The sequence below is a fragment of the Cydia pomonella genome, chromosome 7, assembly GCF_033807575.1.
Source record: "Cydia pomonella isolate Wapato2018A chromosome 7, ilCydPomo1, whole genome shotgun sequence".
In the NCBI taxonomy this organism is placed as follows: Eukaryota; Metazoa; Arthropoda; class Insecta; order Lepidoptera; family Tortricidae; genus Cydia; species Cydia pomonella.
The window spans coordinates 3,768,508-3,785,848 of record NC_084709.1 but is presented as its reverse complement, the minus strand read 5'-3'; the positions used below and the strand labels follow the sequence as shown (position 1 = coordinate 3,785,848).

Sequence of the window (17,341 nt, the reverse complement as noted above, 5' to 3'; positions counted from 1 at the left end):
TTCTTTAGCAGTTAACGTGTCACGTTACAATGGACAGCTCTTACCATAAGTATGTACAGCCTTTACTTGAACCGCAAGTTGCTAAAGAATCAATTTCCGCGACCGTACTAATAGGATATTCTTTGCTAATAGGTCTAATAAATAATATGTTGCGGACTCTTTTCTTAAACCTTTTTACTTGTATACTTTTTACGACATTTGACGCTGTCATGTTATTCAAATAGTAAAATAAATCTGACAAGAGAGAAAATTGTGATCTTATTTACAGAAAGATACTTAATGTATGAAAAAATAAGCAAAAATAAGAATGAATGTTTTGTAAGTGTGAAACAATTTTATTTTCTTTGACAAATAGAGCACTGCATTGCATTAACGATTATTATTATTTTAATTTGTATGTCTTTCCCATCACGGAACAATGGTACTCCGGACCTTTGAGAAGCGTGCGCCGAGCCCTAACCTAACGTAGAGGCCCTTTTGACACGTTCATGAAATGTAAGATGTACACCGAGCTGATGCTGCCCTTGCCCATGTCATAGGACGCACGCAGAGGCAGGCCCGACAGGGTGTAAGGACTATTGAGAGTTGTTGGAATCTAAAATAAACTAGGTTATTGTGTGAAAGCGATGGGCTAAACACTGAGCTATGGGATAAAAAACCAGACGCCTGCCTAATAAAACGGTATACAATTTTATTTCCGGCAGACGACACAAAAAGCGACATCTGGGATGGCTCAAGAGTAACACTGGTGTGAGCGGCTCAGGGGTATCGAGAGGCGTGCACCGCTTTCAACCCAGTGGCTGTAACAGCCACTGTGCCAACTCGCGTCTTGCACTTGCACCCTTGGAACTTATAGCTCTAACGACTCCACCCTGGCCGGCCGGCCAAGGCAACCCAGAAGCAGATAATCCTGTCCCACCCACCCTCCTTCGAATGACAGAACTCCCTAGGAACACTCGGGTACGTGAGATCGTTACTCCCCAACTGCATGCCACAAGCTGCCCGAAGTTGACTGATTGCACTGGTAAAATCAGCGGGCCATAGATTATTAGTTTGCAGTTCCTAAAAGCCATTGCTGAAAGGATGTGTAGCTGTCATATACAAAAACAATGGGTAGACAGTCTCAAAGGGTATGTCTTATGATAAATAGTTTCATGCCGCAGTAAAATAATGTGATTTGTAGTATATAGTTTTAAAATATATTTTTATAATGTGTATGCTAATCTTAAGGTATTTATCTATGGGCCGCTAGTTGCCTGAAATAAATTATGATAGATAGACGGATAGATGGGGTGTTCTAAGAGAAAGTCGCTTTGAAAATGCTTTTGTCTTGTATGGCAGCTTCCTCAATCAACTGCGTAAAGCTCGAGAAAATACTGCCAAAAGGCTAGGCTAGATAATAAGTTTTTATAAAAGAAACGTCTTTATGGGACCCATAACATTGAAGCAATACAAAAGTTAGAAATGAGAGTCAAATCTGACAATCGTTATCTACGCACGAAACGCCCCTTATTAAATGATACTTGATCGTGACGTCATGATTAAGTTTAATGCGTTTTATTTGCATTGCATTTACAAAAAGAGGAGCTTTCGAGTTTCGAGGATTATGTTTTTAAAATACGTGTAATATACACGTATTTTAAACGTAGGTTTGTTTGTATTGATTTTTTGATTCTAGAAATAATAGTTGTATAACCTTAATATGTATGTAGGTAAGTACTAAGTACATAAAAGGTACTGAAATAGGTCAGAAGAGCAGTAAATTCAATATTACTATACAGTATATCCAAAAAGAGCGCTATGATAAGTAAAAGTTCCTTTTTAGGGTTCAGTACCCAAAGGGTAAAACGGGAGCCTATTACTAAGACTCCGCTGTCAGTACGTCTATCCGTCTGTCACCAGGCTGTATCTCGTAAACCGTGATAGTTAGTTGATATTTTCACAGATGATGTATTACTGTTGCCGCAATAACAACAAATACTAAAAACTACGGTACCCTTGATGGGCGAGTCCGGCTCGCATTTGTCTGGTATTATTTAAATATAGGAGGCAAATGAGGAAAGCCCATGAACAGAGGTCGTACCTATCATAGGATAAGTAGATATATATGTACAAAGAAACAGCGGTATGTTAAGTAGATTTTTTTTATATAGTAGGCAAACGAGCAGAGCCCATGAACAGAGGTCATACTCTTATCATAGAATTGGTAGATATGTACAAAGAAACAGCGCTATGTTAAGTAGAATCGATTTTTTTTAAGTAGGAGCTAAACGAGCAGAACTCATGAACAGAGGTCGTATCTTAAGATTTGTAGATATGTACATAGAAATGGCGCTATGTTAAGTAGAAGTATTTTTTTAAATATAGGAGGCAAATGAGCAGAGCTCATGAACAGAGGTTGTATCATAGGATAAGTAGATATGTACAAAGAAATGGCACTATATTAAGTAGAATTTATTTTTTTTAATATAGGAGGCAAACGAGCAGAGCCCACGAACAGAGCTCGTATCAGAAGATTTATAGAGATGTACAAAGGAATGGCGTTATGTTAAGTAGAAGTATTTTTTTTAATATAGGAGGCAAACGAGCAGAACCCATGAACAGAGCTCATATCATAAGATTTGTAGAGATGTACAAAGGAATGGCGTTATGTTAAGTAGAAGTATTTTTTAAATACAGGAGGCAAACGAGCAGAGCCCATGAACAGAGGTCGTATCATAAGATTTGTAGATATGTACATAGAAATGGCGCTATGTTAAGTAGAAGTATTTTTTTTAATATAGGAGGCAAATGAGCAGAGCCCATGAACAGAGGTCGTATCATAAGATTTGTAGATATGTACATAGAAATGGCGCTATGTTAAGTAGAAGTATTTTTTTTAAATATAGGAGGCAAATGAGCAGAGCCCATGAACAGAGGTTGTATCATAGGATAAGTAGATATGTACAAAGAAATGGCACTATGTTAAGTAGAATTTATTTTTTTTAATATAGGAGGCAAACGAGCAGAGCCCACGAACAGAGCTCGTATCAGAAGATTTATAGAGATGTACAAAGGAATGGCGTTATGTTAAGTAGAAGTATTTTTTTAAATATAGGAGGCAAACGAGCAGAACCCATGAACAGAGCTCATATCATAAGATTTGTAGAGATGTACAAAGGAATGGCGTTATGTTAAGTAGAAGTATTTTTTTAAATACAGGAGGCAAACGAGCAGAGCCCATGAACAGAGGTCGTATCATAAGATTTGTAGATATGTACATAGAAATGGCGCTATGTTAAGTAGAAGTATTTTTTTAAATATAGGAGGCAAATGAGCAGAGCCCATGAACAGAGGTTGTATCATAGGATAAGTAGATATGTACAAAGAAATGGCACTATGTTAAGTAGATTTTTTTTTTAATATATGAGGCAAACGAGCAGTGCCCACGAACAGAGCTCGTATCAGAAGATTTATAGAGATGTACAAAGGAATGGCGTTATGTTAAGTAGAAGTATTTTTTTTTTAATATAGGAGGCAAACGAGCAGAACCCATGAACAGAGCTCATATCATAAGATTTGTAGAGATGTACAAAGGAATGGCGTTATGTTAAGTAGAAGTATTTTTTTAAATACAGGAGGCAAACGAGCAGAGCCCATGAACAGAGGTCGTATCTTAAGATTTGTAGATATGTACATAGAAATGGCGCTATGTTAAGTAGAAGTATTTTTTTAAATATAGGAGGCAAATGAGCAGAGCCCATGAACAGAGGTTGTATCATAGGATAAGTAGATATGTACAAAGAAATGGCACTATGTTAAGTAGAATTTATTTTTTTAAATATAGGAGGCAAACGAGCAGAGCCCACGAACAGAGCTCGTATCAGAAGATTTATAGAGATGTACAAAAGAATGGCGTTATGTTAAGTAGAAGTATTTTTTTTAATATAGGAGGCAAACGAGCAGAACCCATGAACAGAGCTCATATCATAAGATTTGTAGAGATGTACAAAGGAATGGCGTTATGTTAAGTAGAAGTATTTTTTTAAATACAGGAGGCAAACGAGCAGAGCCCATGAACAGAGGTCGTATCATAAGATTTGTAGATATGTACATAGAAATGGCGCTATGTTAAGTAGAAGTATTTTTTTAAATATAGGAGGCAAATGAGCAGAGCCCATGAACAGAGGTTGTATCATAGGATAAGTAGATATGTACAAAGAAATGGCACTATGTTAAGTAGAATTTTTTTTTTAATATAGGGGGCAAACGAGCAGAGCCCACGAACAGAGCTCGTATCAGAAGATTTAAAGAGATGTACAAAGGAATGGCGTTATGTTAAGTAGAAGTATTTTTTTAATATAGGAGGCAAACGAGCAGAACCCATGAACAGAGCTCATATCATAAGATTTGTAGAGATGTACAAAGGAATGGCGTTATGTTAAGTAGAAGTATTTTTTTAAATACAGGAGGCAAACGAGCAGAGCCCATGAAAAGAGGTCGTATCTTAAGATTTGTAGATATGTACATAGAAATGGCGCTATGTTAAGTAGAAGTATTTTTTTAAATATAGGAGGCAAACGAGCAGAGCCCATGAACAGAGGTCGTATCTTAAGATTTGTAGATATGTACATAGAAATGGCGCTATGTTAAGTAGAAGTATTTTTTTAAATATAGGAGGCATAAGATCAGAGCCCATGAACAGAGCTCGTATCAGAAGATTTATAGAGATGTACAAAGGAATGGCGTTATGTTAAGTAGAAGTATTTTTTTTAAATATAGGAGGCAAACGAGCAGAACCCATGAACAGAGCTCATATCATAAAATTTGTAGAGATGTACAAAGGAATGTATGACCTATTATTCACCTCGTAAATTATTTGCAGGTGACTAAATAAACACCCTGTATATATTTGTTGTTGTATCAACAAATCAAGCATTTACATTAAAAAAGTGAGTGACATTTAATTAAGTGGAACTGCTGATGAAGACCAGACGGAACACCTCAACTACGCGTATTTCACGTTTGGCGATATCTTCTTCGTTGAGATTGTTCTGCAAGTTATTTTTTAAGCTTCATTTTAGTCAAGATCTATTTCTGATAATGGATCCCAGGAATAATGGATGAAACTCTTCAAATATTTTACATATAGTATATTTTTATATTTGCATTTAAACAGTGCTATTTGGTGAAACGTGTTCATGAAGATTAGAATATAACTTCTCCTTGACAAGTATTTTACGAGTTAGGGCTTAGGTATATTATATGGGCTTACCTATGGGCTATTGTTTTTCATTCAATAATTTACATATGTGAAAGAGAAAGTATAACAATATGCTTGTTAGACTAAAATAGCTTTAGTTTTGTTAATTTCAAAAACTTAGTAGGTGATAATTATAACATAGATATAGAATCTTCAAAAATAAAACAGTAGATACAAAGCAGGTGTTATTGGCCCGTCTTTATATATAGAAAATCGATGGCATGATTCCTAGGAACAGATCTTCGTATGTGTTATAGTTTCAAACTTTCCCATACTGAACGATCTAAATAGGCCACCATGTATACCCTACGGAACATTTTATTTCGTTGGATGAATTTAGGGTGTAGGGGAGAAACTACCCAATTATGAGCTACTTACTGAAAACTATCATTAATAGACAATTGTAAGGATATTTAACATTGCCAAAATAAGGTTAAAGGTGCCCTCTAGTAGTACTTAGTCGATATTGTGATACAATGAATGGTATTATAAACATTTTTCTTTTTTCATATACTATGGACATTCCTCGATGGCACCAAGCTGCAACTGGAAAGCGATGATCACACGGCAAATAAAATCGTGAAGACTGTAGCAGCCACGTCTAAGGAGGATGAATGTATCCACATTCAATATTTTTTATTTATTTTTTGTTTGATATGTAAAAATGCACGTCAATAAGGTGGCAAACTATTATTAACAGAGACCGGAATTATTGTGGCATTCTTGAACTGTCATAGAGAGTTCTCATTTATCGACTTCGGGTACACATATATCGATACAACGTAGAACACAAAATATTAAAAAGTTATCAAGTTAATGGATATTTGACTGTAAAAGAAGTAACTGCTTTTTTGCATTTCTTTTTACTTATTAAAAAATAGCTCTATAGTTAGGGAGTACAAGTCCAGTAAGGGTTGCTAGATAGCATCTCTCCAGCAACTCTTACTGAGTTTCAACATAATTACTTATATTTTCAAGAAATGAGAGCATCTCTCCAGCAACTCTTACTGAGTTTCAACATAATTACTTATATTTTCAAGAAATGAGAGGGGTAAAAAATTATAACTAACCATATTATTCTCAAAATGTTGGATTGTTTTAAGCATGACATCAGTGGAATACATTTTGAGCGCTGGGATTCGGTGGTTAACAGTCATAGTCGGTCTTTCGCATGTATTGCCGTTATTCTTTAAAAACGGATGGGAAAGTTACTTACATTTTATTCACAAGAAATGCAAAGTAATTTAATCATTCAAATTTTGAAATATTTTATCACCTAGGAATGTAAAATTAACGACGACGACGACTTGTGATGATTTTGAAGTTTAAATATTTTTTGGCGTTGGTGTGGTAATTATACATTAATTCATAACGAGTTCAATTATTCACAACCAGTGGCAGTAAATTAAAACACGATCGAAAGGAGTGTTTTAAATCGAAACGAGTTGCCAATTATCTATTCGTACATATACAACGTTTTACAGTACATATGGCACTTTAAATTTTCGACATAGGCGCGTAAAGTGCTAATTAACGCCCTAGTGCGGTAAAGTAGTACCATATGTACTATAAAAAATGTTGTGTTTCAGTCGTTAGAAAAAATTGTTTAACCCTCGTGTCTTCAAACCCCCGAAACGCTCAAGATTTCCACTTCTCTAAAATACATAACTGTTTTCGCCAAAAATATTAACTGTTGAACTATATTGAAGGCCCGGTTCACATTGAGTGGCTGCACCACTGTGCACATACAAAGTTTATTCTAACTGTAACTTTTTTGACCACATTATTTTCAATATTTCTCGATTTTTAGCGAGGTAAAATTTTTTTGATGTCATGTACCAAATAATACAAAAAAGGTACTAAAACTGGGAGTAAGCGTCAGGATGTCAGGACCATGATAGCTATTTATATCGTTATAAATAGCTATCATGGTCCTGACACCCTGACACTTACGATACTACAATACAGTAAGGGCTATAACCGCGAACCACTTCATTAGTTCATCTATTCGCGTCTCTATCACTGCGCGATCTTTCTTTGTGCGAAAGAGAGGCACATAGGCTTCCCCTTCCCCCTGACGAAATTATGCGTTCCACGTCTTAATCATTAATTTAAGAACAATAAAACATACGAAGAGTATTATTGTATTATTTCAGTAGTTACAGTAATAATAGGCATAAAATAGGGAATATTACGCAAAACTCTGCGTAGAGGGCGTTACTAACGCACACGGGGCCTACCGCGAAATGGAAAATCTAAATTGTGGTTTCTGCCTCCATCATTCTTGCATATTCGATAGACAGAGAGGCAGATAGGTAACGAAATTTCGTTTCGCGTTAGACCATCTGTAACCAAAACGCCTTGATGCATCAATGCCTTAGTGAAAACTTGTCAAAAAACTGTTTAAGGCATAGTATGCATAAGTTACTCTCAGGTTTATAATACATGCTAGTGCTGCTCTCTACAGCCTGAAAAAATGTATGGCCTATCTATTTCAGGAGAATGCATCGTACGTGAGCAGTTAGCAATAATATCGCCAACGACAGATTGCAAATGAAATATAGGCACCTTTATGAGTAATTCAATAACTGCACTGAAATATGATGTTCGTACTCTCTGCAGGCAGATTTACAGAAGATCAGTTGGACTCTAAATTAAGTAAAAGAAATAGTATCCCGTAATCTACAAATTTATTAACGAGATATTTCATTATATATAACTTCGTACGAAATGAAAAGTAATACGTGGGAATATGAGAAAAAATTAGTATATTTATATTAATTTATAACCTACATGCTCATTAATGAATAATTTTTACAAGCAGTAACATTACTAGATATCTCATTTAATATAATCCGACTAAATTACATTTCCGCAACACCTCCGTATTTCACAAAATAAATCAAGACATTATGCAACTTATATAATTTTGATGTATATATCCGAGTCGCCCGTGTTGCGACCGTCGCGACTTTCATGTAGTAACACCTAACATGGAAAAGTAAATAATAAAGACTGAATCTTCACGGATACCGCGTTGTTCGGGAAATATATATAGGTCAAATAAATACTTAACTAAGTCGCTTGTAATAAACCTTGCGTAGATAGATAGATGTATAAATAGAATACTCTTTATTGGAACACCTCAGTAAAAAGATACAAAAGAAAATAAAAAACAAACAATTGATTAAATGTAGAGGCAGACAACAGGCGGCTACGTAACGACTTATATATACTTATAGTACGTTATTCTTTTGTTATATAATTTATTTCATTGTCAATAATATGATAATCCGACAATATGTACGAAACGGCAGTATTTAGTTCTTAAAGCTCTGCTTCTTCTGAACATTTTTTTATTCCACTTCATTTACTATTAAAATTGGTAACAAATTCTTAGGCAACTTGTCTGGCGCTATCAACTATCTCGAGTAAAATGTGGAGCCAGCGTGACTAAAATAAATATAAGTACTTTTTTTTTATTGCTTTCCACAAAACCGGCAATATGTAGAATTGTGTAGCTTTATTTACAGAAATTTGGTTTCATATAGAGATTGACAGTCATTGTTAATTAACTTCTCTCTGCGCCGAGTAAAATATAACCCGACCAAGTAATGTATTGGCTATACCATCCATATTTAACAAACAAATTTATGACGTTTTGTAACCTTCTTATTTTGGCAAATATATACCGACACATCCGAGCATGCACATTGCGAAGGGTGGTATTCTGGTTTTTCATCTTGGTCCAATGTGTATTTGCGTCTGACATTTTGCTTAATGAGAGAGTGAGACGCAATGCACATTGGACAAAGATCTTAGACTAGTGGAATATCACCCGAAAGGAAGAATTGAGTCACCGGGTGGCCCGGAGGCTCCGGGAAGTCCGATTTTTGCTCATAGCATGACCGGCTAGTCTCCGGTCCGAGCCCGCACCGGGCCACTACAGAGCTCCGGTGATGACGTAATGCTTTCCATAGAAAACGAAGCGCCGGAAGCTCCGGCCCGGCCCTGCCCCTGTGTAGCGTGAGTCAACCTTTATTCGACGAGCGACGAGACGGCCGGTCGGCCCGGCGGTGTACCGCCTAAACAAAAACACCGACATAGAAAGAAACCGGTTTTTATTGTTCTAAACCGGTTAATCTGACAAGAACTTTATAAAAATGTTTTCCTAAAAACCGGTTTAAAAATAACGGTTATACGAATGAAACCAAAATTAAAAGTTTTTGCGCCAAGGAGTAGAATGCCTTGCCCGAGTCTGTTTCCGCATGAGTACAATCTGGATCTCTTCAAGGCTAGAGTAAATAGGTATCTCATAGGTAAGCGTGCTCCACCGTAGACCGCGTCATCAACTCATCACTTACTATCAGGTGAGATCGTGGTCAAACGCCTGCCTACCCTCCATAAAAAAATAAAGTACATGATAACGGTTTGGAAAATTAACCGGTTTCCGAGCCTTGGTAATGACAATGGACCTTAACTCTTTAAAAGATCGACAATTTGATTTTCGAAAAAATCCTGTCTCACCTTCAATTCATCTGTTCTAGGGAAAATAGATAAAAACTGCCTTCTTGTTAAACTCGGTTAAGAATTACTAAACCGATTCCAAAAACAATACTCACCAACTGGAACGACGTTATATACTTCTTCCACCATAAATACTTCGCCAGGCTTGGGTACGCTGACAACCCATAATACCCATACATGACCACATGTACCAGGGAGTTAATAGTCCCCAAGAACACCACAGCATCCGTCGGGTTGTATTTGATGGCGCACCAGGTACTGAGCATCATCAAAGAGTGATGGTATACATGGAGAAACGTCACTTGGTTCATCTTCTTTCGGAGTACGAAGAAGACTGTGTCGAGGAGTTCTGATACTTTGGCTAGGAAATATATGTAGGCTCCTCGTAAAATCTGAAAATATAGTTATAATTAAAGAGGATCCTTGAGGAGAGTCGCGCCCAGCTGGGAAGCCAAAAATGCGTTGGTATGACGATATCAAGAGAACAGCTGGATCGAAATGGGTACATAGAGCGCAAAACTCGATACTCGACTCGACTCGATAGAGCGCCGGGCTCATAGACTTTTTGGCGATGACCCATCTATCAAGTCAAAATTACAGAGCTTTGAGCATCGCCGTCGAGTCGCTAGCCTATCGGTGTTCTATCGGATACATTTCGGGGAGTGTGCACAGGAATTGCACGATCTGATCCCACCTTCCCCTTTCCATCATCGGACGTCCAGGCGTGGGGAGCGAATGCACCCGTTCGTGGTACACATTCCATTTGTTCGCACTAAACGGTTTGCCTCCTCTTTTTTGTTACGGACGGCTAAAGAATGGAATGCGCTCCCGCCCTCTGCATTCCCTGATAAATATGACCTCGGTCTCTTTAAAGCAAGAGTGAATAGGTTACTACTGAATCGGTGAGCTCCATCTTAGGCCCTGTCTTCACTTTCCATCAGGTGTGACTAGAGCCAATCGCCAATCAGTTTTTAATAAATAAAAAAAACAGACCAGAATGGCAAAAATTTAAGGAGGCTTACATCTCAAAGATTGAAAAGGGCTAAGAAGAAGAAAGAGGATATTTGGAGTTTTAAGAATGATGACTCAAGCTGACCGGGCCAGGGCCGAGCCGGAGCGTCCGACACGTCATTTTCTATGTCGGCCCGGTCTAGCGTGAGTCATTCTTTAGTAGTGCTTTTCCAGACAAACGTAATCCCCATTTTCCTCTCGATAATGATATTATGGATAATGTTTTACACGATTTACTGTATATTAATCATAGCTTTGTTTGATTCTTTCGATTTTTGAATAGTGTAACAGTTAGGAGCGAAATGAAAAATTCATATATTTTTTAAAAGCTTCTATCTCTTTTATTAACCAAAAAAATCTAACGAAAAGACATATCTGTGTAATTTCTAGAGAGAAAAATAATGATTGTATGGAAAAGCGGTTGTTCCCTTTCGTCTTCCCTTGCATGTTATTATATGAAATACACATCTTGTTAAAAATATGTTATATTTGTTCTTATGTTTCTCAGCATAGGTTATTTATAACAATATGAGCGTTTTTATTGCTCTTAATTGCATGTTTTGTAGCGGTAGTTAAAATACGAACTGTGTGAAAATAGTTATTACGTTATTCATAAATGTCTGTCAAATCTAACAATCGGTTGATAATCGTTTATTGTTAACTAAGTTAACAATTAACGCTAAGTGTCAAGAATTCAGAGGTAAGTAAACAAATAACAGATAATACCTTACACATGCTTTTAGTGTGTAAATTCAATACGGGCGAATTTTTAAACAGTGGCTAGCGTAGGACCTAAGAAGTATATTGATTTTTTTTTTCTTAGAAATACGATGAAAATTTTAACCATAGAAAATAATTTGGCCAACGATATAAAGCAACACACAACGAAAGAGATACGAGCTTTTTTAATTAACTGTCAACGTTTGTTGGCAGATAGTATAAAAACCTCGTATCTCGTAATGTAATGTTGCAGTACATTGCTGCTCGATAAATTTTCAAAAAATAATTACGGGGTCATAATTAAGTGTAACATAAAAAACTTTTAAATTAATGATTACATGGAAAAAATCAATATGTGGTAAAATTATCACCCGTATTAGATTTACACACTATATACCTAACTCTTATATAAAATATTATCGACCCTATATAAAATGCACTAAAGGGCCAATTATTTTGATAAAATTTTATTTTAAAGAATGTCTTATTCTGGGAAGAATAAATACTAAATTGCAAGTTGTTTTATAATTTTCCGTTGAGTTGAAACATACCACTTTTTCATAACTTAATGGAATATTTGAGGATGCCAGTCCTCTCCGAGACCACGGGGACAACGTCGTCCTCGAAACGTCGGAGGTAAATTTAAAACTTAATACGCGATTAAGTCTCGTTTATATTACTTAATAATGGGTGTTTATTATGTTTTTAAGTATGTAAATATCATCGCGTAGTACCCATAGTACAAGCTTTGCTTAGTGTGTGTAAGATGTCCTCTAATTATTATTTTATTTATTTCTATTTAGTTTTGGGCAATAGTTGGAAGCTTTCGGATTATAATTGTGTGGGTTTACAGTACGTGTGAAAAGGTAGTAATTAGAATTCACTGTGGAGATTTTAGGAAATAATAAAAAATAAGAAAAAAAACTTACATAATGCTGTGAATCCTTTCCTTCTGTGGCACACTGCGGACTCACCAGGCCCCAGCTTCTTAAAATATCTAAGCCCTGTAAATATATAACATCATTATTTACTAACTATTACGATATTAGATTAAGTCACAGAATATGACGCTAAATGTTACCGAATCGCATTAAGAGGGGACTGACGCAAAATTTCAGTCTTTTATATTGAATTTTTACACGTTTTAGCCAACGGTAAATTCCACCAAATTAACACATAAGCTAGACTATATTTGCAGGCAACTTGAACCAAACTCTTGAAATAGGTATGGCTTGATAGAAAATAAGCAGTTTTGACTTATTAACAATATTAGTGGTGGTAATGACTATAACTGTTCCAAATTTTAGCTGTCTCCGTCAATCGGTCGCTGAGAAAATCGCATATAACCGATTTGCAAAACCAAAGTGATTCCAGAAGTGTTCCGTGAACAAAGTTTTGTACGGAACACTAAAAATCACAAAAACGTGTATTATATTATTTTCAGTTATACCATAGAGAAACGAGAAGTGAGCATAGAGCGCTCACTCCATGCGTCAGTTTTGGTATCAATACGGTTATTATTTTCGTAGTCGACATCTAGCATCGAGTAGCAGAATTATCAGTACTGCTACTTGACACTAGATGTCGGGACGAACGAAAAGTCTAATGCTCAACAATTTTCAGCTAATATTATAACCGTATTAACAGGAAGTCTATTTTCAATACAATTTTCGTTGGTCGCGACACCTGAGACATCTAGTGTCAAGTAGCGGTACTGATAATTCCGCTACTCGATGCTAGATGTCGACTACGAAAATAATAAGCGTTTTGGTACCAAAACTGATGTAAGTATGGATAGACTCTATGACTTTTTATTTCTCTTTGGTTATATATTTTGGTTTGACGACCGGTTTGGCCTCGTGGGTAGTGACCCTGCCTACGAAGCTGATGGTCCCGGGTTCAAATCCTGGTAAGGGCATTTATTCGTGTGATGAGCATGGATATTTGTTCCTGAGTCATGGGTGTTTTCTATGTATTTAAGTATTTATAAATATTTTTATATTATATATATATCGTTGTCTAAGTACCCTCAACACAAGCCTTATTGAGCTTACTGTGGGACTTAGTAAATTTGTGTAATCATGTCCTATAATATTTATTATATGAAAATGAAAAATGAAAAAAAAAAAATAAAAAATATTATTAACACTAAAAGTTTACAATTCCTAAATAACTTATTAACTTTGGGACCCGCACTAAGCACGCCTGTATCGCGGGGACCAATAATATAGTTACCCTGCTTACCATAGCAGTATAATTTTATTTTCATCACACTTGCTCGAAAAAGATCTTTTCATGCAGGTGTGCTGAAGGACAAAACCCCTTTTTGTTCCGTTAGGAGTTATGGATTGTAAAAAAAAAGCTAGTTTTTTTTTTAATTATGTCACTTATTCGTACAAACAAAGTAGCATAAAAGAGTTTTACCTTTAAAATACCGACGTTTATAATTAAATGTATTTGTTTATGTTTAAAATTATTTCATTTGATTAATTTAACAGCAGCAAATATTTTTACATAATTTTCAATCGTGGCTGAATGTCGAATAGGTCTGTGCCTTCGATGCCTCACCAGCCAAGAAATTACAAAATGGCGGACGAATCTTTGACATGTCACCGTATTTAAGAATTATTTCGCTTAAAATTTAGTTTTTTCTTCCCAAGTGTGATGAAAAACATTGTGTGTAACTCCGGGGGTAAGAATATTGCAAACTCGGGTCTTTAATTCCCTCCGGCCTCCGGCTGTCGGGAATTGCCACCCTCGTATCCAAAATTTCACTTACCCCCCCTCGTTGCAAAATGTACTATTTAAAATAACTAATAATATAACTGAAGACACGGAAGACTGCCTTTAAGTGCCTTTATTGCGTAAACTGATTGTGCGTCGAAAAACCATGCGAAGAAAACAAATTAATCCCTGTAAAAACGTTCTTCAGAATGTCTAATTACAATTAAGTAAATATAGGTAGTATGTACAGTTGCCATCAGATATATCGGAGCGGCCAAGGTGCTCACAAATATCTGAACACGCTTCTATTATCAAGCCGCTAGAGTGCATGTTCAGATATTTTTGAGCAACTCGGCCGCTCCGATATGTCTGATGGCGACTGTGCAAATTGGCCATCCAATTTTAACATAAGATTTAAAATCTATTTGTATTAGGCGATCGAAAGGAGATTAATCTCGTTAATTTCGTTTAAGTAAGCTAACATCGGATTAGCGAAAAATACTTTTTATACTAGTTTTTGTTAATTCAATTTAATAGGATAAGAATAAATTGATGTTTTCGTTGTGCCAATTATGTTTTTAGACGCTCTTCATTTTGATAATAATTGAAATAAAGAAAAATATTTAATCCTATCTACGTTTTCTTCTATACTTTCTGATTTTCTTTAACTGGTATTTTGGTTAATTAGAGTCAGACCAAGCTAAGTTACCAGCGATTTTAATAGCTCAGACGGTGTAAGTGTTAAGTAAACGTCATAATTTTATAGAATTGACCTTAGAAATCTGCGCATCATCGTGGATGACACGTACTACACAAGCTTTTATTTAACTTGCAATGTATGTACTCGTATCTATGTTTGTACAGGTCAAATCTTGCAAATTAAATTTGACCGTTTTTCCGACTTCCAATGAAGCTGAAAATTTGCATACATAATGGCTCCTCTATATGATGGCCCAGTGCTGGACCAGCGAGATGGCCATGCGATGGTTGAGAGCACGTCTATGGAATGGGCCACGTGTAGATGCGTACGCACCATCGCTGGACCACTACCTTTGATGTGAGTACGAAAAACCGACACCGTGGCCATCCCATCGCCATCCCGGCGCGCCATAAGCCATCCGTCACTACCCTCTCTACACGCTAACCCATCTTAGTGGGCCAGTATGATGGCCCATCGTATAGAGGAGCCATAAGTCCGGTAACAATGCAATATTATGGTACCATCGAGCTGATCTGATGATGGAAACAGGTGGCCATAAGAACTCTGATAAAACAAATTGTGTGTTTGGGATTTTTAGAATAATCTCGATGAATAGTTGCCTGTGGAAAGAAGTCACCACACCACCTACAGTCAGCAAAAATGAAATCATTGACAAAAACTTATTACTTTTATACTTTTACTTTACCATCTTGGCTAGACTGTATATATAATTGGACAAATTTGACGTACATAACAATACCTATCATAAAATTATAATCATGTTCTCTTAACCCATTAACCTTGTTGATTTTAAATTCGTACAACATCAAAACCGGTTATCTAAATATTTATTATTGGTATTTCCTACTGATGACAAATAAAACCTTGTGCTTTGACTACACCGGAAAAAGAGATATCGGGTAGAAGAACCGGCCAACGCTGTCGAATCATGCATAATTTTGCATTCTGGGTATCTATAATGTGATAAAATCAATAATAACGCGTTTTTTATGTCGGCCGTCTATGATTTTGCATGCTCTGAATCATATTATTCCCAAAACCGTACACACTGATTTTTAATGAAGTAGGTCACAATAGGCAGTCTTCCCTATAGACGGAAGACAAGCTGTTTGAATCTAACGAAATAACGGTATTTTTTCTATGAAATTCCATTTTGGGAGAAAACGGTTTCCACTAACCAAATCTTAACAAATCACTTTCATTTTGGTGTCGATCGCTTCAGCATAATATATTCTAGGTTTCGCGTTTTTCAAAAAGATTTTGTTTTGGTTTTGCAAATTTAGAAAAAAAAGGATAACCTATAAACCTAGTCTTTCATTCTGTCAATAACATACTGGAGAATGAAAAATATTTAGAAGTGGAAAAACGTCTTCTCTTTTGTTATCGACGGTCACGTGATTCCCTCTTAAGTAAGGGCACAGAATAAGTAATAGTACTACCGTACAGAAAAGAAACTTCCTACAAAACAGAAGTTTCACAGCGATTTAGGGACGAATCATGCTGTCCCTTTCTTATGTATGATACTATCCTTTTTGGCTATTTAGGGTTGCCAAACATTTCTGCAGCTGGATTTACGCTGCCCACAATTCACAAAATTACGCTCGACTGTCTTAACCCTACTGGCTCCTCTACACGATGGGCCATCATACTGGTCCACTAAAATGGGCCAGGGCCATTGGGATGGCTACGGTGTCTGTTTTTGGTCCGTACATCAAAAGTAGTGAGCCAACGATGGTGCCTAGGCCATCTCGCTGGCATTATAGAGGAGCTATATAGGAGACATTTTGGATTTCCTGAATAGTATGAATCTAACGTGTTGCTATACATTTTAAACTTCACTAAAATAAACCAGGCCCACGCCGCGCGAAATCGCCTTCTCATACAAACGTGGACTCATGGTCATTTTCCTTTCTGTATATTAACATTATTGAATTTTTAGACAATTTGTCAACCATAGCTAATGATATTTTTTTTCGAATTTTCAATTATTACATGATATGAGTACGAATACGAAGTACCGTAAAACCGGGTTTCTTTAGCCCTAAGGGTAAAGATTGTCCCAAAAAATTAAAAAGATTTAACATCCCGCCACAAAGCCAATAGACGTCCGATCGTAGCAGTTACGCTCTAAAATCATAAATGGCACTACCTACCCGCGACGTGGTACCGTTTCCAAGTTGCTTGCGCAGGTTTCAACTTGTCAGTATCGATCAAGCGTGAGGTGAGACGTACGTACATAAATGGTGTCTGCAAACTTTTGGTAAAAACAGCGAAATAAGGTAAGTTAGCTTACTAATACCTATATCTTGATACAAAGCATGTCTTTGAGAATACTGCAATTACAATAAAAACTTATTTAGTCTTTTCTTAGAAACATAAAGTTCGTTAGTATAATC

At 36.3% G+C, this 17,341-nt stretch overlaps 2 protein-coding genes across 3 annotated transcripts in view; both read right to left on the bottom strand.

The window, feature by feature from the left end:
• LOC133519607 (elongation of very long chain fatty acids protein 7-like) overlaps positions 1–17,341 on the bottom strand; it is a 54,827-nt gene that overhangs the window by 3,033 nt on the left and 34,453 nt on the right. Inside the window, exons 3-4 of one of the 2 annotated variants that reach the window (XM_061853638.1) lie at positions 12,430–12,504; positions 9,865–10,161 (exon numbers count right to left, since the gene is read on the bottom strand). The exons of the other annotated variant lie outside the window; for it this stretch is intronic. Coding sequence (XP_061709622.1) covers positions 9,865–10,161; positions 12,430–12,504 — 372 coding nt within the window. The remainder of the gene's footprint in view (positions 1–9,864; positions 10,162–12,429; positions 12,505–17,341) is intronic. 2 annotated transcript variants of the gene reach the window in all.
• The window catches only part of LOC133519603 (cytochrome P450 4C1-like), a 185,272-nt gene that overhangs the window by 135,078 nt on the left and 32,853 nt on the right, over positions 1–17,341 (bottom strand). The window lies entirely within an intron of this gene.